We start from the raw sequence: 23512 nt of genomic DNA on the forward strand, positions 1-23512 counted from the left end.
CTCTTAAAAGCAACAAGAGACTGATTTACAGATTTTTAATATATGTCATGATAGAATGGAATCTATTTTCCAACTATGAATATGAAGCATATAGCATAATCATAATGTCCCATTAAATTCATAGAACACAATATCAACTAATAGAATTAATTTGATCACTAATGTAGTAAGCAACAAGTAGAAGAAGTAGATTAATAACTTCAATATTACTTCTGTTAGTGTGTAGTGTTTAAAATATAATGATATGCATTCTGAAGAAATGTCAAAGGCTTTAGATACCTTCATACTAAAGGTAATCTGATTGTTTAGATAAAAAGATTGAATAGATTAAACATAGTAGATCCATTTAAATGTGCATCTAGGTCTATTTTAACTTGTCAATAAGAATACTGCAAAAGTTAAATGAAGTCAAGGTCCCAAGAAACACGGGTCTTTCCATGTGGATCAAACCGTGTACTTAAAAGGGAGTTAAGAAAGTCCAGCAACATACGGGACTCATATAATTGTGCAAATGGTAGATCAATCAAACAGGACATTACACCAAAATAATTCACAATGTTAGTCAATGTTAAGAATTATATTTGATGATTGATTATTTGCTAAAAAGAAGTAAAGTCTAGAATTGTATTGATCGAGATTTAAAATACCATGATCGAATAGGAATAAAGTAACAAGAGAATCAAAATCTTTTGGTATAAAATAATTGCACATCATTCTGGAAGACTTAGATACATTGAGAATAGTACAGGAAAAAGCTTGGACACATTTTGATTTGCAATAGCAGCAGTGCAACAAAGACATGATCGTGCATTTAAAACAATGACGATTGGTTTTGGTCTTAATATAATATTATGCTAACAGCATATGAAACAACAATTAAAAAGACACTAGTATTAAATGATATGATTGACATCACATGATCTGTTTAATGTTGTCACAACCTAATTAATGTACGTAGAACATACTGTATATCCATTGGATATCTTGATAGACTCAAAATTATAAATTACAAATCAAATAGGCTGATTTTAATCAAAATTGCTGAAAAAGGAGTCATGGGCTGTTTCAGAAGCACTATAATTATAACACTTACATTTGCACTTCAATATAAACCCAGTCATTATTAAATGGACTATAATTTAAGGAATAATATTTTTGAGCTCCATCTTATATCCATAAATCAGAAAATTCATGTAGTGTATAACATAAACAACTATGAGCAGGCCATAGATGTAATTAGTAGCATTACATTTTAAACTGTGCATTACATTGTGTACAATGTACAAATTAATTCAGATTCTGATACTTATGGAATTTACATATTCCAGTATTTTAAGATGCTTTTTTATGGATCCTCTTGTTTTATATTTTGGCACAGTGTGTGGAGCTAGATGTGTACATACTTATTTATTAGATATTTGGGAACCTAAGATTAAGTTGCACATACTTGTGTCTATGGAGGTGGGAACAAAATGAAGACAAAAACACGAAATGCAATGCATGAGCTACATACAAGGTTGTGTAGGGACATTGAGCTAATGTTTGGAAATTACGATTGTGATTGATTCCTACAGAGCAAAAGGTACAACATTATATCATTCTATACATTATGATGCCAACAATAAATGGATTCCTGTCTATTCTGATATAGTATCTAAAGGGCCTTTATCAGGTTCAAAGATAGAGACTAACACTATTAATATTTTATATTTAAATCAATTCAGAAAGAAAATGAGATTTATTTACAATTCTGCAATCTACTATGAAAATTTGTATTTCCGATACATTTTTTTCTAAACTATTATATATTAGCCATTTAATGCAATCCATAATTGTTTAGATGAATAGTATTCTCTAGACTAATAAAAATATTGTAATATCTTATACATGACTAAGAAATTTGCAGGTTCACCAAATTGAAACATTATAGCATTCATAATCTCTAAAAATTATAAATTTTTCTATTAATAGAATTGTAAAGTTCTAATGTAATATTTTCATTGAAGATCTTTTTTCCTATATATCATTAAAAGTCATGGATATAGCGTAAAATATATAGATTTTACTTTTGATAAAGCTTTACACATATTTTTGTCATAACATTTCTTTTCTTCAAAATTGTTTATGTCATTTATAGATATACTGTCATAAATAACGCACATGTACTACTTCTCATGCAATACTAAAATTAGTCAGAGAATTAATTTTATTTAAATCTATATAGTTAAATGTGAATACTTTCTGGATATTATCAGGCATTAAATATGCTAATCAAAATTCATAATTTTACAACAAAAAGATATTCTCACATGAATGAGAACTCACTTTAATATTGAAAAATTTCCTTATGCATGTACAATATGTTGTGTCTATGGGTATATAAACAGTTTCTCCAATCATTGAAAATGCAAATAAATTTTTTTACGGAAGATGTTTGACTTGGTGCAGGATATTTTTATTATATACTACAAATTACATTGGCATCAAAATTTACGTAAATAAGAATTGAAAAAATACTTTATAAAGCTCTTCTGTCTAATCAAACATCTTGAAATGAAAATTTGTTTGGTATTTTCAATAGTAAAAGAAACAATTCCATGAATAAACTTTGATAACAGGTGAATCATAACTTTCAAACCAGGCATATTGTACATTGATTCTATCATAAAATAGTATATGGATTGCAAGTAGACTAGGATTGTGAAATTATGGCTTATATTCGTTAATATGTTATAATTGAGAATGTAGCACGAACATCTTTAATAGTCTGCATTGTTTATCATCAATTTTAATAGTTTGCTAAAAATTTCTACTGAACTCATATAACTCCTTAAGAGAATAATCTAAGGAAGAGTTTAAATGTAATACATGTATGTAATTCTACAGACTTCAATGAATTAAGCACTACATTCTTTACTAGTGTATAACATGTGTAGATATTTACATATTTTAACATTACAAAAAATTCATTTGATTGTGACTGTCTTCAGTTAAAAAGTTTTGAACACAAATATGTTTTCAACTTCGATCATTTTTAATTTTGCAATTGAACACATTTTCTACATTTATTCGTAACTTTTATATTTTCATTAATTCATCAACGAATAATATTATAATATATAGAAAATCGGAATGTGCGCTATATTATTAATGGATGATTATACATATTACAACAAGAATGACTGATAACATACATGTTTTTAATTCTGCAAGGTAACTATAACAGTAGACAAATTATGTAAGATCATTTTTTTCCATTTTGAAATTAAAGGTTTTTACTTTTTAATATATTATAAAATTATTTTACTCTTCCCACATCGAAGTAATACTCTAACGTATATGTAACTTAGCTTATAATGTATTGTACAGATTTATGGGCCACTAGAGAGTATCAATTGTTACAATTGAAATATTAAATATAATAGAATGGAAATGTAAAACACTTTTTCGATTCAAAATTAACAATCATATATTATGCTTATTAATTATAGTGTAAGGAAGATGCTGTTAATATTATTATAAATGATTAAATATGAGTAAGAAAACAGCCACAGTCAACTGAGTTTGAATTTAATACTTCATAATGAAGATGGAGATATATAAAACAGAAAAAGTACATTGAAATGTTTTAAATGAAACAGCAAAATAAACAAATCAGATATTACAATATAAGAGTACAACATTGGGATGTGTACTGGAGAGAAACTTCAGGCAATCACAACAGAATATAACATAACTAAAATGTTGATAATACAAGCAGAATAATGCCATCATAACCATTTTATCAAATATGTATAAGAGAAGTACCTTACTCATACCTGCTAAATCAACACAAAAGTTTTTTCGTATACTGGAGACGACATATGAACTATAAATGTATTTGCAGATTCGTTTTTGTAAATGAAGATAATATTATATATATTATATACATATACAATATATATATAATATATATACACATTAACTTATTTATTTGTGATCATTTCTGACCAATTAAAATCACATGAGTCATTGGATGCAACAATGAAGTACTTTAAATTATTTTAATTTACTGTATAATTTATCTGTTATTTTTATCTTCAAAGAAATATGTATACAAATTGTATTGATTTACTAAGTGTTGGAAGTATTTATATAATGATACTGTTTATATTGTAATTAAGTACTTGAAAGTAAACGAATGTCGTTTTTAAAGAATAAACAAATCGATAATTTTGTCTACTTTTATATTTAGTTTGTATTAGGTGTCTTAGAGCGAAATAACCAAAGTGGATTATGCAAGTCAGTTTTTAATATGGAAATATGAAATGCATTTGAAAGTAATATGAAGTTTTATAAATTAGATTTATGTTTTATATTTACATTGAGTTAAAAATTGTAGAAATGTTTTCAATAAATTATTATGTTTTGATTATTCAAGACAAGTTATGAAGACCTTAGTTGGACTTTATATTAACATTACACAGAGAGAACAAATACTTTTTATATATTGAACCTTATAAATTAATATTCATACTAAACACTTACCAATTAAGATCTTCAAAAATCACTTTGAATAACAGGAGAATATATATAAAAATATATTGCTCTCTTTAAAAAAGACTGAACAACTTTGAAATATTTTTTACCACTGAGGAATAAACCACATAAGAACATAAACAGTATTTTCCATTCTAGAAATATGAATATTAATTTGGACGAACAGTTTTGTATACTTTGTTCTGTATAAAGTACTTCCTTTTGATTTCATGCATATCATAATATGATTACTTAAAAGTGTATGTCAATGTCTCAATGCAACTGATATTATACCAATAGAAAGCTTAAGATACATGTAATTCATGAAGGGTTCTTTGAGGCTTCATATCCAAAATTATCAAATTAAAATTAAGAATATCAATGTTGAAAGGAATTTGAAGTGGACACTGTCGTATTTTGGTAATTCAACAATAATTTTATTATCAATTTTATTTTTGATATTGACATTTCTTCTTAATAACGTAAAACAAATCGTATAAAATTGTAAAAAAGTGTCTTTCAATTTTTGAAATTAATCTCTCATTGAAACAACGAATATGCCCTAACACGAATGCATTATAGTAACTGCATAAGATACTTTAACTAAATTTGTATTATTAGATTGATTATCATTTAGTAAATTTAATTATTGCATTAAGAATGCAGTTAAATAAATAGATCAGCTCACTTAGGTTTTTATAAATCAGACTAAATATTCTTGAAAGTTTGAAATAAAATTTCGAAGATCAACACACGTAATTGTCGGTAAGATCATTTAATACTAGACCTTCGATAAACTAAAATCTTACCAAAAATATAATTCCTTGTTGCTCGTATATCAAATCTTTAATTAGTCAAAATCAAACACGTAATAACTGGAGCATTATGATTATACTATTTCATTAATTATTATAATTGCAAGATATTGATAAATAAATGTCTCTAAACATTTTTTTGTAGTCGCATATAAAATTTTTCTGTATAATTAGCTGGCTTACTTCAATCCCAATAAGATTGATACTTAAAACGTTTTTTCATTTTTCTTTCATTACTTCTATTTACTTCACAAGGTATTTGGATATGGTTAATAAATATTACAACGTTGCAAAAAGCATCTAAGTTCTTCAATATGAAGCTCTCTTTCCGAATAGATCACGTTGACATATTTTGACAATTAAAAAATATGCTGTTACATTAATTTCAGTCCAATACACATTCCCAACCCTAACAAACCTTTTAGGTTTGCGTTAATGCACGTAACGAGTCAACTTCTGCTATGTATAAGTCAATGAATCAAACGTCGGTAAACTCGTTATGCACTCACTACAGGCAAACGTACATACATACATATTCTATCAATATGATTAAAATTAAAGACTATTAGGGGGGAAGGATGTAGAACTATTACTGTGAGCCAGACTTAACATTGAGCCACTAAGGCTTTCATCGTCTGGATAAGATTCTTTTGATGCCTCAGCTATCGCCAGAGCACTGCAATAATTTAAAACAAAAAATATATATAGGTACAACTATAAAAACAATGCTATCGTAAAAACTTAAATTTATATCTTTTAATACGTTAAGGAATTTTACTAAAAATTAGATTTAAACAATTGTAATTTTGAGTGATTTCAACATAGTAGAACGGAAAATATTCGAAATATCTTTCCTCCACATTTTATTCTTTAAGTGTCATATTCATGCAAAAACTATACATAAAAAATTTCGTTACCTGAATCCTATTCTTGCACTTTCCTCATCAAATTGTTGTAATTCACGTTCTTGTCTTTCATGTAGTAGACGTATCCGTTCGCTACGTTCACTAAGAAATTCCTCAGTTTCAAGTTCCATTTTTTGTTCAAGTAAAGCTCGCCTGACCGATACTCGATCTTCCAATTCACGACGTTCTCGGTTTCTTTGAGCCTCAGCTTGCATCTTATTTTTCGATTGGTATGCCATTAAAATTTCTAATTCATAATTTAATCTTTCCTAGAAGCAAACAATAGAACAATACATATTATAAATAGTAGAATCATCATCATTTATTCTTCATATTCTAAATATTTTAATGTAATATCTTACTTTGAGATTATGGCATTCGACTTCTTGTGACTCATCTAACCGTATACTTTGTTTTTGAAGCATTTCAGCAATACTCTGTTCATATTGATCACCTAACAAAGCCAACTTTCGTCTTTGTTCTTCTTTCAATTTTTTAATAACCGCCTTCTGTTCTTCTTTAGCTGTTGTTTGTAATATTTGAGCTTTTAATGCTTTATATTGCCGCGTTTGTATCTTACATGTCTCCCTAAACTGTTTGCGAATCTGCATTTCTTTTTGCTGAAATAACAGATATATATGTATAGATATATTCTAATGTTGTTTAGTTAGTTTGCTATTACGTAGCGACCTTTTCGAAGTTGAGTGTTTGAGTATCATCTGAAACTTAAATGTGTAGCTTACTTTAAGACTCTTAGGTTGCTGCTTGAGTTCCAATGCATGTTTTTTACGCAAGTCACGCTCCGCCCTTTGCATATAATCTTGTTGATTAGCAAGTTCAGTTGCATGTTGGCGTTGAACTTGATCTTCCCGAAGCGCGTGAACTGCCCTTTGCTGTCTATACTCTAGTTCTTGTGTTTTTTCATGATGTCGTAATAACATATTATGTGCTTGTTCTAACTGTTGTTGCCTCTTATTTAATTCCTATTTATCAGAATATATCATGAAATCATTGTAATCTTTGCAAAACAGTACCTTGTATTTACGAAGTTGTAATATCGTCAAACAAACCTCTCGAAGTAATTCTTGCTCTAAACTATGAAAAATGAGCAACTTTTTTCTGCGAAATTTACGTATTTCGAAATCAAGATATTCTCTTTGGCCTCGAGCAAGCCGCTGTTCTTCTTGCGCCTCCATTTGTCGTAAACTATCTTTATGACTTTGAAGCGTGGCATCCCGTTGCCGTTTCGGTGTAACTTCGTCCTGTGATAATTCTTTTTTCCATCTCTCCTTAAAAGCCTAAAAAAGAAAAGACGTCTTTAATGCCACTAAATATATCATCAGAATATGCTGAGAGAAAAACTACTTCTTATATAATTCAGAAAAAAAGCTATTATCTTCTAACTTTTCATACTTTATACTCCCTTTTCTGCTGTGCTTCCAGTGCTTTACGATCAGCCTCTTGCCTACTTGTAATCTCTTTATGAAGCTTCTTCTCTGCATTTTGGTTTTGTTTCAGTTTACGTTCTAATTCCTGTAGATGCCTCAATTGAAGTTTCTCTAATTCTTTGCTAAATTGTTGTAAAAGTGTTTCGTATTCCTTGTCTAGTAATTGTTTATGTGATTCCATTTCCATCTTACAACGTTCTTCCAATTTTACCTATTCACACACATAACACATAATATAGTTACTTATATATAATGTGTAGCTTTTTAATAGCTGATTAAGACACAAAAGGTAATGAAAAGATACTTACCAAAGCACCTTGATGTTCTCGTCTCATTCTCTTATATCCACTCATCTGTTCATGCATCTCTTCCTGCATGTGTTCCTTCTGTTGTTTAGTCACAATTGATGTTGTCCTAATTGTTGCAAAGTTATTGGCACCATGCTCAAGAAGATTGGCAGTAACACCACCCGCTGATATTTTATGTCGATTTCGCACAGATCCCGTGGAATAATCATTTGAATCAGCATTTGGCAGTGGTAGGCTATTCGTGGAGGAACTTTGAGAGCTCGCAGAAACACCCATCGAATGAATAGAATGCTCCGATGTAATTGAATTACTCTTGCTACTATCACCACCTGTTTGTTCGTCTGGAGTACCTGCAAAATATGGATAAACATAAATTAATCAAACAAAAACAAGTGTAAACAAACATTATTGTTAAAACTAAGAAATTTTCGAATGTTAAAAATTTTAAATAAAACATACCATCAGTATCGCCGACTGTACTCTCAGTTTCACAAGCATCAATCATTAAGATCTTCTTCATCTTCCGATAATTTAAATTATCCAACTCCCTAACAGCAGCTTTCGTCCTCTGAATTAAATCTATTAAAACTTGAGGAGAACGCGTTCTGGTGATATATTGATGCTGTAAATTTGAAAGTCTGTAAGATGACAGCTAACTAAACAACAGTATGTGTTCCTTGGAGGATTAAGCATTAAATTCAGAAAGATTGAACATTTCAGACAAAATATGAATCAAAGACTCACTGATAACAGATCTGCAGAAGATGGTCTTTCACTTGGACTTTTGATAAGACATACTTCAACGAAACGCCGGAAAACATCTGACCAATTTGAAGAATTTAAAGTTGGTGCGTCATTCTGAGCAATATGATACAAAGCACTCATGGCATTCATGTTAAAATAAGGTGGTTTTCTCTCCGCTGAAATTATATTTATATATTATTCTGGACTAATAGAATTAATTATTAACATATTGATATGTTTAAAATTATTCAATCTGCAGTACCTAGTTCAATACATGTTATACCAAGAGACCATACATCCACTTTTCCATCATATTGTCCTTCGTCCATAGCTAATATCACTTCTGGTGCCATCCAATAAGGAGTACCTACAAAGCTATTTGCTGGCCATTTTATACTTGCAGAACCAAAATCTGCCAATTTTACTGTTCCATTTTCAGTAAGTAAAATATTCCCTGCCTTAACATCCCTATGGATCCTTCCATAACCATGAAGATAATCCAAACCATTTAGTACACCATCACAAATCGCAGCTATTTCATCTTCTTTTAAGGGTCTTTTATGGACTTCGATAATGTCTGATGCAGATCCAAGGCAATATTCCATCACCAACTGTGATTTATAATTTTGTGTATAATAATAATGTAATAGTAAATGATATAATTGTCTAATTAAATTTGTCTGAAAACATATATACCCAGGCGGTATGGTCCCTGAGGTAGCAGCCCTTATATTTTATTGTATTAGGATGATCAAGCTGTCTAAGAAACCGTATTTCCTTCAGAATATCTTGCCACTTTTCAACCGTTTGTTTTCCCAAATATGTCATTTTTTTGATGGCAACAATCTCTTTGGTAACCAAACATCGTGCATAATAAACAGCGCCAAAACTACCATGCCCGATTTCGCGCAAGTCCTCAAATATTTTCTCCGGATCATTTTTCTCAAATAATTCAGCAATCTCTGGATCCTTAAGACTACCAGGCCTTGCAACAGCTGGCATAGTAAAGGTGTTAATAACTAAATGGCCGAGGCCTATTTCAGACACCGTTAGACGTCTTCCTGCCTTCCGATCTTCTACCCTAAATTTTATAATCTTATTTAAACCTCTGTCAGTCCATTCCAAAATTCAATATTCTATCTGTGAAAAAAACATAAGTAATAAATTTTAATGTTATAATTAGTTGCTTGCAATGAAATACATATTAAATGGTATTACTTAAGATTTATCTGTACTTTTCTTTATATTGTATGTCCTATCCTATAATTACAAAATCCAGCATATATCATTAACAGGAAGAATGCACAAATAGTGTACAAATACACAAAAGTAATAACGTATGAGATTTTATACAGTAAAATATCTACTGCATACATTTAAATAAGTACATACATATCACTGTACAGCAAATAATTTTATGAAACAATGAAATATTGCGAATCTCATACCTTTGTTTCATATTTTTCTGCTTGAACGTGTTGTACAATTAAATTAATAACAGCAGGCGCTTTTTTAAATAAAAAAAAAACTTATACGAACATAAGTAATGCGAAGTTAAAGCAACACCAAATCTTGTCACTACAATGTGTTTCCTTGTTTAATTAAAACTAACTTGACACTTATCACGAGGTCCTCAATACAAATCACACCACACCAATCTATCAGTCGATAAATGCATTAGATTCTAAGAAATGTCGTATGTTTTTAAAAAGAATATCCGCGACGAACGTCGAAAAGAATTTAATCGGTACTGATGCGAGGATATTAAATGACAAACATTTCTACAAGAGAAACAGAAATAATTGTAAAACTAGGGTTGGTAAGTAAAGAAGGCGGTCGAGTGAAATTTGCAGGAGATAGAAATGCGGGCGTAAGGAGGGTTGGGTCTCTGTCTCGAAGCAATCGCGTCAGATTGGTCCCGTAAATACAGCAGAGGGACATTGTCGGTGTGGTCGAAAACGCTTGCCGTGTTTGGGTCGAATGTATGACATCACGATCGGATCCCGGTATATCAACTGAAATTTATCCAAAGCTCCGGCTGCAAGGAAAAAAATGATATTCACCTCCAAAATGGCGAGGGAGCAGGCACGGAAGCATGCGCGCAGCTTCGAGCACTCTCTTCAGGCGGAGTAGCTCTTTTTCCTGAACTTGGCCGATCCTTCGAGCATATTAAGATATCCGAGGATCACAATTTTCCGTAGTGCAAACGCACCGCACCCCGGAAAAGTACACGTCTCGTACGTGTCACGCACGTACGCACACACGCGCGAGACGCGACAATCCGCGGCAACGCAACAATACGGCACCCACCGTCGGCTCAGACACGAGAATTTGCAAATTTTTTGACGCCTTTTCGCCTGGCCTGGGTGTATTCTATGGTAAGCGATTTTCTGTCAATGATGAGTGGCGCTCTGTATCGGTCAAGTTCTCAACTAATTCAAGTTACCGATAACTATGCTCTACTCCTTTACCAATTGCAAGTCAGGAGAATTGGATCAAATTTAGGATGCATCCTTAATTAGCATGTTTAATTAAAATAGATGTTTGATAACAAAAATCCGCTTAAAAATGTTGAGATGATTTTTTTTTAGTCTATATAATTACAGATAGATGAAAACAACTATATCTTCAAGACAAGTGACATAGCAATCATTAAAAATTTGTTCTACAATGAGATATTTTATTGTAATATATTTGAAAGACAGTTTTCATTGTTTGAATACATTAAAGTAAATATTCGGTGTTTTACTTTCTTCATGTTGAAAAAGTCTTATGATTACATACATGTTTACCTCTAAATCAAATAAATACTACAAACAAATAATAATAATTTACATATTATACATCATTAGTTATATATAAATTGTTTGAAAATAATAAATACAGAAAGCTATTGAAGATAACAATTCTCTTTGTATAACTCTGCATTTATTTTGCACTGCATCAATTAAAATAGTATTATGTATAATAAGTTATAAATTCTCTAAATCTTCCATCAATGATGTTAAAAATGTGTTCCCATTTATTACCTTTGTTGTGCAGACAACGAATTCCACATTTGCTGCAAAAAGATTCTTTTTAAAATACATTACATAAACAAGTACCCAACTAATGTTTATATTTAGTTTGACGATGTATTACTTACAATCTTCTTGCTGGGATAAAAACCTAAGAGCAGAAATTTCTGCAAACGTACATCCTCCAATGAAAAAGACCATTACCAATTTTGGTGGTTCAGAATTGGAATCTTCACTCGTAATAGAATTTCCTACAAAACAATGTGGGTAAAAAAGATATAAATTAATTAAAAAATTTGAGCTACTACAAACAAATTTCGTACTTCGTCCAGAAGATGGAACATTAACTGGAACACTATTTACAGTAGGACCTGGTAATAAACCCATTACATCACTTAAGCCCAACCATCCATTCGGTTGCACAAGATGTTCTGCTAATCGAATACTTAATGGTGCATATATCGAATGTACGTAACTGATGTCTTTTGGAGTAATTTCACTTTCATCTTCAACTGTAAGCCTTAATGCTTTCCGTAAAATAGAATATTGACGATTAGATTGCTGTTGCTTTAATAGTCCAGCCCTTTCCAAGTTCAACATAGTTGGCAGATGTTGATAACCATATGTTTGTATTATTTCCCTTTTATAGTAATCTAGTAGTTTCAGTTTAAGGCCAGAATTTGTTAAGGACTGTATGCAAAGGAGCCGTAAAACCTTAAGGATCGGTTGTTGTTGGGCTATCAGATCTTCTATATAAGCATTTGGTTTATCTGTATCGATACAATTCAACAATTCTTGTTCAATTTGTAGAGACTCCAAAAAGCTGCAAGAATCTGTGACTTCTTTTATCATTTCTGCTATTGTTGCATCTAAAAGCAAATAAAAATAAAATATATTTGTTACTATACATATAGTTAATGCTAATAAAATTGATATTGTACGTTTTGCTAATGATTGTTTGGTAGCTAACATATGTGGTAACCGTGCTACGAATTGCTTAATCTCTTGCACACTTTTATCTCCATATTTTCCATCCAACTGTGACGAAATATCTCTAGCTTTTTTACTAAGCACTGGTCCTACACCATTAAAGTTTTTGTCCCTGTAATTACATAGAAGTTATAAAATATGGAATTATATTGAGGAGCATATAAAAACTTACTTAATTTCTGCAAATAGCTCTTCACTAGAATTAAGTATGATTTGTTCCTTTTCCTTAAGAGACATTGCTGTTGGAGAATCCTCTGAATCATGAAATCTTTTTGCTGGTAACAGAACAGCATCTGAAATTGTGACAAAAGAAATCTTATTTTAATGATACAGAGAAAATATACCATATGTTGCAAGTGAAAAAATACTTTACTATATTTTATTCCAAAAATTTCATCTATTAATCCTTCATATGTCAGCTGTGTAACTAAAGGTGAAAGTAAATCCACGGATCGATCTAATAACAGTAAATGTTCTATAATAGTTGACTGTGTAGATGTTGCTTTATTATCCTCTTCTTCTCGATTTAATTTTTCTAATAGCTCCCACACTTTACTAGCAGCAGGACCTCTGCCTGTGATTTTTGGAATCTTCCCATATATTCTTTGCAAACCATGAATAGCTTGTGCTACTTGATACAAACATGTAGGATCATTTTCTAAATGAAATTCTTTAAATGCTCCACTGAGTTCCATAGACAAAAGATCGCTATCAAAGGGAAATAAATCACATTTGAATTCCTCTATTAAGGTAAAACTACCAAATACTCCTCGATTCTGAAGTTTCTTTTGGCAAAGGAGACTTTTCCGAGGTACAAAAAAGAGATGAAATTCTTTGCGTGGTCTTCTTTCTTCTTCACTAAAAATGAATTACTATGTCAGTTTTAATATGTTATTACAGAAAAAAAACAATATTAGAAGTTATTTTTTATTCTGCTCGTACCCATGAACATTTTCAGCAATTAAATCCATAAGATCCAATTGTGGCCTAGTAATAAATATTACATTAGCAATATTTGGTGGTATTGATAAATGTCCACCACATAATGGATACATTTTGACCACATCATGTTCCTCCAATAAATTATATTTTGCGACAAGACCAATTGGTCCTTCGAGAGATTGATCCCATATAATTACCTGTTAAAACATTGCTCAGTGTATTCTTCAGATAAATTTTTAATTACCTCTTCAAATAATATATGAATTCTATATAACAGCTCTGTAAATGGTTGGGACAATATATATCAGATTAAATAATAAAAGTGAATGAGTAGTTTTAATACCTTTGTGCCATCACATTTTTCAAGTAAGCAAAGTAATTGTTTCCTTGCTTGCTCTTGAATAATGCTTACATTTAATCGACCAGCTGATAAATGAGCCGATGACATATTTGTAATCTACCTCGTAGCTACTTTGTAAATTCCTATTCAATCCTGTCATTAAGTTCTTATTTGACGTTTGTTTGTTTATGTTTCAAATTTGCAAGTACATATTATCTTTAACAAAACGGAATTGGAAATTCAATAGTTTAATAATGCAGACATAAGATTTGATAAATATCTCATTCAATATGTACTAAGTAACATACATATAGACTATAGACATACATTACATACATACCAGTGCAGAACGAGTAGATACTAGATACATACATATCCAATATGTATACATACATATCTACTCATCTCTGATGTCTCTGATCATGGGTATTGGAACGTGGAACTCAATTGAATTCAATCACTGCGATAGTAAAAGTATGTTTTCATATAACGGTAAGATGTGAACAGTAATACCTCAGATACTACACGATTTTTCTACCTCCCTTAGCTTTTGTAAGCATTCCCACCATTTTACTACGCATCCAATCCGCAGTAAATCCTGTCTTAGCATTGAATTTGTAGCCAATCAGAACAAAATAATTTCTTCGTGAAAACATACCTTTAATAATTGATAAATTTATTATCTCTACCTGTTTAATGTTAACAATTCTTTTTCTCAATAATTTCAATAATATATAAATGTATAAGTATTTCTTTATTAAAATATATGTGTTGTGAATATCATCTCAAAACATCTTTGGACTTCATTTTAATTTTTTATGTATATACATATATGTCACTGCATACATGTAGTGTAAGTCTTTCTTTATGTTGTGTTCTATGCTCTTCATTTTGCGCGAAAACTTGATGTTTACAGTTGCCTATGAAACCGTAGTCAGATAATTATGGATAGAAGAAAACTTAAATCTAGAGGAGGTTTGCACAAAAATTTAATTGGAAGTCAAATATCATCAAGAACCACAACTCCTGATACTAAATCTCTAAATGAAGAAACGTTACTTAGCAGTCGAAGTGCATCATTAGGCATTCAAATAAATTCAACACAAAGTAAGTAAAGGATTGCTGGAAGAACAAAACAAAATTAATAAACATACAAATAATTGTAGATTATAATAAATCATCGTGTGAGAAACGTTTTAATAGTAATAATCAGTCACTAACAGTAGAAACAATAATTAGCAAAAACAAAACGTTGGAAAGTGATGTCTCAACACGTAAACGTAAATCATCAAACTTAAGCCAATTAAGAATTGGAAGCGACGATGATTTAGGTTTTCCTTTAGCTGAATCTACGATCTTAAAGAAAAGTCGAATCGAAACAAATGTTCCACAAGATAGAACAAAAAATATTAGTTATGAAAAATCACGGAGAAGTTTTAATGAAGCTTCTAACTCACAGTGTGAATTTATGAAATTTCTAAAAGAATCTGGTATTAATATAAACACAGTTGCTCCATATACACTTGGTAAGTAGTATCATCAACTATTATTTTAATGAAAGTAATATATTTTTCTTTGCATATAATATTAATTGTCACTGAAATATTTTGTTGCATTGTTACAGGTAATGACATTATGATAGTTCAGCGAAAAATGAAAGAATTGCTAAATTCAAGAAAATATAAAAAGGAAAAATTAATTGACTTAATGGAAAAATATTTTGAAAATGAACAGAATCTCGAAAATGCTTTATTTGATATGGAAATACTTATCAATGACAAAGTATCAAATGTTCTACATAGTTCTTCTCTTATAAAAATATTATTACAAGTACCAGAGTTACATCCAGAAATATATAATAGTTTATTAACTAAACTTAATGAGTCTGTACTTATGGCGTACGTATATCTCATATTACTTTTATCTTGAACCTTCATAAGCTTTTTATAATCATAAAATGTTATCAATCATTTTTATGTTCCTTTTCAGTGATTCTATTGAAGCAATACCATGGGCCCTTTCAATGTTACAGCAATTTCGTTTTCTAGATGTTGTAACTAACTCAGATGCTTTAACAAACTGTTTAGCACAACTATTAGAATCATGTCCTATGTGGTTCCAGAGTGAATTAATTTTATATTTACCTGATATAGTAACTGATAAACAGCACGAAGCTGTTGCAGAAATTTTGGATAAAGTGTTAGACGAGAACTCAGAATTAATAAGTTTAATACTCAATTGTATGAGTAATTTGAATCTTTCAAAGACATATTTAGACGAATATAAGAATAAAATATTAAATCTGTTAAAAACAAATATAAAAGTAAATGCTATACCAGCTGTTATAAAGTATATATAACATTTTGAAAAATACATTTTAAACATATTAAACTGTTTCCTAGTATTACATGTATTTATTACTTTTATAGATTTGTTTTAGAAGATTGCTCAGATACGGAAATTTATAAAAAAACATTGACAGTGCTCCGTAAGACCGACATACAACCACTTGCTGGAGAAAAAGTTGAAGAGTGTTACCAAAATCAATTAAATATAATCAATGCTTTGAAAATGCACATGTTTGTTTCAAAAAATACAGTCACTGCAACACTTGAATTTATAAAAACCATTACCAAAGACCCAAAACCATTGGATATCATTATTTTGCTTCTTATATTTTCAACTACAGAAACAAAAAGAAAAAGTGTTGAAACTATATTTAAACAACATATACGATCTGGTTTCTATAGAGCAAGTTTACTCAGTTTGTTGTATAACGATTACAAACAGGTATTTCCTGTACAAATTAAAATTGATATTAATTATTATTTAGATTTTATTAAAAAGTAACAATTTATTTTAGGTTGTGCAAGAATTACAAACAACAGTGTTACAACTGTCAAGTAATTTACTAAAAACAGATCAACGTGTGTTTATTGATTTTGCAATTGATTGGTTCCGTCTGCAATTTATATGTAACAAGGATAACGTGTTTAAACAACGTGAAATTTTAGAAAAAATTATATTTCTTATGGGAGATGATGATCAAACAATAAAAAATGCTTTGTCATTTCTCTGTACAATGGTAATGAAAGAAGAGGAAAAAAAATGTCTAATGCCACATTGTAATCATCTTCGCATCTTGCTTGAAAAGTTGGATAATTTGGAATTAGAAGAAGTTGGAACTTTAAATGATTTATTACAAAATTTATGTACAAACTCTACTTCTACATCTAATTCTTTAAGAGATGATTTATTTATACTTTTGCAAAAACAATTAGCTAGTTTTAAACCACAGTACGTATTAATTAATTATAGTATACCTTAATTTTAATATTCTAAATCTAGTTTCTAAAAACATTCTCTTTTTTTAAATTTTAGGATAAAGTGTAAAGGTGTCTTAGGAGCACTTATGGCAATGAAACATTTAATGAAAACAGCTAAAACTAGTAATTCTGCTTATAGTTTATTTAGTAAGCATTTTAAAATATTTAATTATGTAAAGTGTACAATAATGAAAAATTTCTATTTTTGTATCTTGTCAATATTAATTTAATTTACATTTTGATTTCGTAGAGACTGTACTGAATAATGTGAAAAATTGTCCAAGATCCAAAGCTCTTTTTTATGATCAGTTGACACGTATCATTGAGCAGACTCAAGAAATTGATGCAGAGTTTATACAAAATTTAACAAACTATATTGAAGAAGAATTCATTAATGAAAGCATGATTGATAAAGATAATTACGAGTACGTAACTTTACATAATTTTTCATTATCTCTAATGCTATCATATATTTATTTCATATAATATCTAATACTTTATTCAGTGGTGAATTAGTTCCAAAGTTTGGATTGAACAAGACAGAAAATGAACAACAAAATTGTGTTTTAACATTTGAAAACAAAAAGTATGGTGCCATCGTGCCAATTTCATTTAAACTTCTCAGAACATGTTGCATAAAACTTAGTAAAAATGGATCTTTAGATGCTATAGACTCTCTTTTGGGTTGTGCAATATTAATGCCAGAGAATTTTGACACAGCAGAAAATTCAACAGTAGATTCAGTAATATGTTGCATTAATTGGTAAGTTGACAAATTAATATAATTTATACAAATACAATGTAACATTCAACAAATTTAATAAAAAATTTCATCTTTAGGTTTCGAGAAGTACTAAGTGGCTTTGTCACACAAAAGGATCCTTTATTACAAAAACAAATAATTCAACGTCTTGATAATTTAATATATTTGCAAAGTGAATTAAGCATATTATTTAATTTGTGTGATACAAAATATCAGCCACTTCCTTGTTACTTTCATCACTTTCCAGTAACACCTTTTATAAGAATTGAGAAAAAAGGTGGGAAAAAAGGGAAAAAAGGAAAAAAAGGTAGTATGGAAAAATCTGTCACTTTTAGTGAAACTGAAAGCTGGGAATTAGGTTCTCTAATTTGTTCTAAAAATCCAATGTATTTCAGAAAATTGGATGCCAAGGTATAAATATATTTTTATCTTATTTAAGACACTCAAAAATTAAGTTTATAACATTATATTATACATATATGTATATAGTAATTGAAATTATTACTGCAGATTGTCCATCTCTTAGATATATCAATGGAATTAAATACAACACAATCTAGAAAACTTAATATAACCATAAAACACGTATGTTTTATTGTTAAAGAACTGTTAGGGATATTTGAATATCAAAATGACGAAACCTTTATTAGAGATTTGATTGGAGTATTACCAAAGATTTGTTCAAACTTACAAAATATTGTGGATATTTTGAGAGAAAGAAGTAGGGATGAATATAGAGAAGCTGTTAGATTATTATTATGTCTTCTAACAAAAGTATTTAATTGGAAAGGATTTGAAAGTGTTACCTACAACATGTTACTACGAGGTATATTACTATTTTATGATATAATGTAGTAATATTCAATTTCTGTGCATTTCTTATATATCTTAGGTATTATTATCATGTTTAGAATACTGATGAACAATGTTCAAAACATTTATCATCTGTTTATTAAAACTACAACAATAATTATCCGCTTTTCGAAAAAAGATAGCTTAAGTTATTATAGTTGTCCATTGCTTCCATAGGAGTGGAATGAACAGCCATTATGACCAGCTATCCTCTTTGGAAAAACAAATCATAGGAAAGCAACATTATACGTATAGAATATTTCTATTATTTTTTAGATGGATTACGGACTTTAGCAAGTCAAGTAGATGAAAGTAATGGCATGTTAAGGTCTTGTAAAGAACTTGTTGCAGAATCGTGCAAGTACTTTGAATCTTTATCTGATATTGCTACACAAATAACGTTATCTATTGCATTAATCAATATGTGTCAATCATTAATGAAACATTCTGAGTCTTATACAAAAGAAAACAAAGAAAAATATGGTAAGAATCATTATACATATAGAGTTTTACTAATAGTGAGATTACATATACACGAGTTCTTGTTATTTGTTTTTAGCAAACATGGCATATGGATTTTTATGTCTTCAATGGCCAGAGGATAAACATTTCAATCCTCAATACAAACGTGCAGTAACTGGATTACTGAACAGTTGGATTGACAATGAACCAATGCAATTGAAGACGGTTACTTCAGTATTAGAATGGTTACCACATGAAGTTTCCAAATTGGAAAACCCTCAAGACTGTTTAAGTAGGATACCATCCATAAAAAGAAGTAATTTTCATTCTTTATTTAAGAAAATATTTGATGGTCTGATTAATGGCGTAAAAATAGCATTACCATTAGCTGACAGGTACAAATTTCATATGTTTGTTTAAAATAAATTTAGTTTTTAAAATAAATTATTCTTTTACTAAATTTCTTGCAGAGATCCAAAAAGAATAAAATTGTGGGATGAAGTTGCTTCTAATATTCAGAAGTTGGTTCAAATATGCAAAACTCTCACTACAAAAAATAATGTATTAATTTTTTTGAAACATATGTCCATAATATTGAAATACTTTTTAAACCAAGGAATGCCAGTTCTTGAACACAATTTGAAATATCAAACAGACGATGTAACCAAAATATTAAAAATGATTCAAGGTATAATTTAAAATTTTAAGGCAGATAAATACAGTACACTACAATTTACTGAATTCTGTAACATGATTTTCTAAATGTGTGCAAAAATATTCAAATTTTAGGAGGTACAAGATATTTGCATACAATATGCTGTGATAGTGTGGAAAAAAAAGATCTTACATTAACAAAATATGTTCCTGCAGCTAAGTCTATATTGGAAAGATTGCTTTACAGTGTAAAAGGAATGTTAGTTCTTAATAACAGTTCTACTGCTTTTTGGATGGGCAACCTTATTAATAAAAATTTAGACGGCCAAGAAATTATCTCACAGGTTAATTATTTTATTTGTATTATCTAAATATCAAATTGTATTTATTATATCGAACATTTTCTTCTTTTCTTTCTTTTAGAATTTATCCTCGGAAGAAAGTACCTTACCAACTTCCGATATTATTGATGAAGCGTGTAATGATGTATCATCGGATATATTAGAGAGTGATCCCAATGATGATCTAACAGATGAAGATCTATAGTAAATTTTGTTTACAAAACGTTACAAGATTGGTATCAATATTATGAAAAACATATTCATTGCATTAGTAAAATATATATTCTCATTCATACATAATATATTTTTAAAAAATAAGAAATATCATTACCATTGTAAATGTTCGAAAATATCAATAATATGGCTAATATTAAATTATACTAGCAAGGTATATGTCCCAAAGATATGAGTAAAGTGGACCCAATAAAGTTCCTTTCATTCCCACAATTATTCATTTTGCTTACGTTAAATTAAATTATCTAATTATTCATTAAATTATATTAAATTGTTACTAAATGTTTGACGTTTCCATGTTAAATCCGGCATAAGTGTTTCTTCAACAAATGTTATTTCATTGTTTCCCTTTATTAACAGTATCGAATGAGTCCTTGTACAGTATTCTATGCCAGATATAAAAATTGAACTAAGTTCTTCGTATTTTGCTGAACGTCGTTGCAGTACTGGATCTGGTAAATATCTGTGAGCAATAATGTATTAAAATATAATCAATCTATGTAAATAATATTGGAATATAATTCATAATACTTTTCATTTAACAAATACCTTTCTTTTGACTTTAAAAATGTCAACAACTTCTCAATAAGATCTGCTTGCTCTGATACTGTAGCATTCATTACGATACTTTTGAATTTCTCTTTTCCTTCTTCAACTTTTTTAAAGGGAATGTCAAAGTCACTGTTGCTAAAACCTGATATTGCATCCTGAGTTGTAGAAGGTCCTATTGATTTCGTGGAACTACTGAGACAATTGACATTTGCATTGCTAAATAAATAAATATAAAATAATATATTTACTAATAGGAAAAATACAGTTGTTAAAAGTTTGGAATCTATTTGCTTACTATAAATTAATTAAAATCAAATTATATGGATTGTACGGTTGACTACTTTTATTTTCTCTGTGTAATTTATTTAAATATGAAACTGCGGAATCATTTGAAGTAATGAAGTCAGGTACTAATGACCCACGACCCTTTTTAGGAGTGGCAAATGCACTTTCTTCACCAGGTAAATTTAGTACAACGCCAGCTTTTCCTTTTAATGATAGAGCTAGCCATGTTCCACCTTCTTTACCGGGTTCCATATCAACTCCTGATAAATTGAAAATTATTTTAATCTTAAATGTAAAGTTAATATTATTTTAATTAATTCCATTTGTAAAAAAAAACAATTTTAGAACAGTCAATTGTAGTCATAATAATTATTCATAATAATCATATGTGATATATGAAGTCTACTTAAAACATTTTAAGTTAGCTTATAGAAATTTATGCAAGTTACATTTTTTAGAAATAATTATCTGCCTAAATGATTATAAATTTAGACTAATCAAACAATTGAGAAAAGCAGAAAATTTGGAAAATAGAAACTTAAAATACTATTGTAACTTTGTTCAATGCTAAAAATTGTAAGAATATTTATTTGTCAAAGTAATTACTGTAAAAAGGATCATTTTAACAATGAAAAATTAAGCTTAGAGAAACTTTCACAAATCTTGATTTTGGGACCTTTTGAACGATCTACATAACATTTATAATACATAATTCATGAAGGAAAAATAATCAGTATAATGAGTTAATTGTAAACAAATGTTTATACGATCCTTTGATAAATAATTTCGTATATATATATAAATAAATTTACATATACTTTTGACATACCTCCTAAACATTCTGGATGATTTTTCCAGTATTGAGCTACCAATGTCGGACGTTTGAAATGTTCATCTCGATTCGATGCCACAATTAGACGATAGGACTCCGGATTAGAGTCAGGATTACGATAAATAAATAATATACACATATTTGGAGCAGTAGAAATTTCTTACGCAGATTCCTTAGATGCCTTTATATCTGAGGAAATTCTTTTTTTGCGTACATCGTATCATTGATAAGATTCTTGCAGCCGTCATGCATTGTAAATTAAGATAACGTCGTATATATTGATCAATAAAGATGTCATTGTTAATATGCTAATGAAATAAATACTTCTTACTGATAATTAGTACCACAGATACAGTGACTATATATTTCAGTCTTTCTGATTCTTTCAATATACAAATATTCATATAGGTACATATACACATATAAGGAATTATGGTTTCAACCCCTTTAATCTTTTGTACTATTAGGTATATTATAAAAATGCATACTTTTATTAAGTACTTAAAAAAAATATTTCACACTTTATAAGTGAAGTTACATCAAGAAATTATACCTAATTATACCTAATAGATCGATATGATCGACATCTGCAGGAAAACTGCCATACGTAACTGCGCGAACTTAAAAAAATAATTTTCGAAATATGTATGAGAAAGGAATATAACAAAATAAAGATCTTATTAAATTGAGATATTCATTATATAATTATTTCAAAATTTATGATTTATATATATATATGACTGGCAGAATTAAATAAAAAAATAATAACTATAATTATGAAATATAAATTATAATAATATAAAATTCAAAACAATTAAAAACTCTAAAATTTTATCTTCTGTCATTATACATACAATGTAGACTATATTTCTAAAATTAATTTTTGATATATTTATGTAAAAATACATATAATTACAATGATTTATAACTTTCATAATTTATAATTTTATTTTACAGTAGACTTTAATATTTTATTTTTTACTTTGTGTTTTTTAAGTTGCATTCTGTAAAAAATATACTTTTATTTGTTATTGTTATTATGCAATACCATTATTTTCTGGTAAAAAAATGATAGACATGAAAACAGTATTAGAAATGTCTACGCTTATATTTAATACAGTTATACATGCATCAAACACTTTATAGGCTAAACTACTGGTAGATCAGAGGTGTTTAATTGTTAA

The 23512-nt window shown here is 29.1% G+C and overlaps 4 protein-coding genes and 1 long non-coding RNA gene across 9 annotated transcripts; 2 read left to right on the top strand and 3 right to left on the bottom strand.

Moving 5' to 3' along the window:
• Window positions 1-1691: 1691 nt before the first annotated feature.
• Window positions 1692-11038, bottom strand: Tao (Serine/threonine-protein kinase Tao). Of its 2 annotated transcripts, none has more exons than XM_033477917.2 (12): window positions 10802-11038; window positions 9435-9878; window positions 9001-9349; window positions 8739-8914; window positions 8454-8616; window positions 7995-8344; window positions 7652-7897; window positions 7309-7536; window positions 6982-7221; window positions 6601-6858; window positions 6251-6507; window positions 1692-6009 (listed from the first exon to the last, which is right to left on the bottom strand). In XM_033477917.2, the coding sequence occupies exons 2-12, from the start codon at window positions 9738-9740 to the stop codon at window positions 5889-5891; spliced, it is 2694 nt and encodes an 897-aa protein (XP_033333808.1). In that variant the 5' UTR covers window positions 9741-9878; window positions 10802-11038; the 3' UTR covers window positions 1692-5888. The 2 variants fall into 2 exon arrangements, with proteins under 2 accessions (XP_033333808.1, XP_033333809.1); XM_033477918.2 differs by lacking the exon at window positions 10802-11038 and adding an exon at window positions 10187-10728.
• On the top strand, window positions 10985-12311 carry LOC117224787 (uncharacterized). The gene is made up of 2 exons (XR_004491328.2): window positions 10985-11116; window positions 11864-12311. It is a non-coding gene; the product is annotated as an uncharacterized LOC117224787 (long non-coding RNA).
• car (vacuolar protein sorting-associated protein 33A) lies at window positions 11398-14506 on the bottom strand. 2 transcript variants are annotated; one of them, XM_033477919.2, is made up of 9 exons: window positions 14368-14506; window positions 14031-14243; window positions 13688-13884; window positions 13119-13603; window positions 12918-13038; window positions 12697-12857; window positions 12079-12624; window positions 11884-12006; window positions 11398-11799 (listed from the first exon to the last, which is right to left on the bottom strand). In XM_033477919.2, exons 2-9 carry the CDS (start codon window positions 14133-14135, stop codon window positions 11711-11713), a joined length of 1827 nt encoding a protein of 608 aa, XP_033333810.1. In that variant the 5' UTR covers window positions 14136-14243; window positions 14368-14506; the 3' UTR covers window positions 11398-11710. The 2 variants fall into 2 exon arrangements, with proteins under 2 accessions (XP_033333810.1, XP_076380585.1); XM_076524470.1 differs by lacking the exon at window positions 14368-14506 and having other exon boundaries at window positions 14031-14360.
• Fancd2 lies at window positions 14433-20827 on the top strand. 3 transcript variants are annotated; one of them, XM_076524467.1, is made up of 17 exons: window positions 14433-14519; window positions 14944-15134; window positions 15194-15553; window positions 15652-15925; window positions 16017-16376; window positions 16457-16817; window positions 16891-17324; window positions 17409-17500; window positions 17604-17778; window positions 17859-18116; window positions 18194-18527; window positions 18627-18942; window positions 19245-19451; window positions 19528-19825; window positions 19901-20118; window positions 20220-20428; window positions 20508-20827. In XM_076524467.1, the coding sequence occupies exons 2-17, from the start codon at window positions 14972-14974 to the stop codon at window positions 20628-20630; spliced, it is 4182 nt and encodes a 1393-aa protein (XP_076380582.1). In that variant the 5' UTR covers window positions 14433-14519; window positions 14944-14971; the 3' UTR covers window positions 20631-20827. The 3 variants fall into 3 exon arrangements, with proteins under 3 accessions (XP_076380582.1, XP_076380583.1, XP_076380581.1); XM_076524466.1 differs by lacking the exon at window positions 14433-14519 and having other exon boundaries at window positions 14885-15134; XM_076524468.1 differs by lacking the exons at window positions 14433-14519; window positions 20220-20428; window positions 20508-20827 and having other exon boundaries at window positions 14883-15134; window positions 19528-19746; window positions 19901-20049.
• On the bottom strand, window positions 20689-23280 carry Tango2 (transport and golgi organization 2). Its single transcript, XM_033477920.2, has 4 exons — window positions 22326-23280; window positions 21507-21756; window positions 21209-21427; window positions 20689-21122 (listed from the first exon to the last, which is right to left on the bottom strand). Exons 1-4 carry the CDS (start codon window positions 22465-22467, stop codon window positions 20921-20923), a joined length of 813 nt encoding a protein of 270 aa, XP_033333811.2. The 5' UTR covers window positions 22468-23280; the 3' UTR covers window positions 20689-20920.
• Window positions 23281-23512: the final 232 nt, after the last annotated feature.

The sequence above is a fragment of the Megalopta genalis genome, chromosome 9 (assembly GCF_051020955.1).
Source record: "Megalopta genalis isolate 19385.01 chromosome 9, iyMegGena1_principal, whole genome shotgun sequence".
Lineage (NCBI taxonomy): Eukaryota > Metazoa > Arthropoda > Insecta > Hymenoptera > Halictidae > Megalopta > Megalopta genalis.

What these genes read in the sequence shown, in the direction of transcription:
- car (XM_033477919.2), bottom strand. Translation starts at nt 14,135, where the DNA reads ATGTCATCGGCTCATTTATCAGCTGGTCGATTAAATGTAAGCATTATT. An exon ending in AAAAATGTGATGGCACAAAG is followed by an intron (nt 13,885 to 14,030) that starts GTATTAAAACTA and finishes ATGTTTTAACAG; the next exon opens with GTAATTATATGGGATCAATC. An exon ending in CAAACAATCATTAGCAAAAC is followed by an intron (nt 12,625 to 12,696) that starts GTACAATATCAA and finishes ATTTGCTTTTAG; the next exon opens with ATGCAACAATAGCAGAAATG.
- Tao (XM_033477917.2), bottom strand. Translation starts at nt 9,740, where the DNA reads ATGCCAGCTGTTGCAAGGCCTGGTAGTCTTAAGGATCCAGAGATTGCT. An exon ending in TACAGTCGGCGATACTGATG is followed by an intron (nt 8,345 to 8,453) that starts GTATGTTTTATT and finishes CATATTTTGCAG; the next exon opens with GTACTCCAGACGAACAAACA. An exon ending in GAGAACATCAAGGTGCTTTG is followed by an intron (nt 7,898 to 7,994) that starts GTAAGTATCTTT and finishes GTGTGTGAATAG; the next exon opens with GTAAAATTGGAAGAACGTTG.
- Tango2 (XM_033477920.2), bottom strand. Translation starts at nt 22,467, where the DNA reads ATGTGTATATTATTTATTTATCGTAATCCTGACTCTAATCCGGAGTCC. An exon ending in TCATCCAGAATGTTTAGGAG is followed by an intron (nt 21,757 to 22,325) that starts GTATGTCAAAAG and finishes TCAATTTATCAG; the next exon opens with GAGTTGATATGGAACCCGGT. An exon ending in TTGATTTTAATTAATTTATA is followed by an intron (nt 21,428 to 21,506) that starts GTAAGCAAATAG and finishes TTATTTATTTAG; the next exon opens with CAATGCAAATGTCAATTGTC.
- Fancd2 (XM_076524467.1), top strand. Translation starts at nt 14,972, where the DNA reads ATGGATAGAAGAAAACTTAAATCTAGAGGAGGTTTGCACAAAAATTTA. An exon ending in AGTTGCTCCATATACACTTG is followed by an intron (nt 15,554 to 15,651) that starts GTAAGTAGTATC and finishes GCATTGTTACAG; the next exon opens with GTAATGACATTATGATAGTT. An exon ending in TCAGAAAATTGGATGCCAAG is followed by an intron (nt 18,528 to 18,626) that starts GTATAAATATAT and finishes TTATTACTGCAG; the next exon opens with ATTGTCCATCTCTTAGATAT.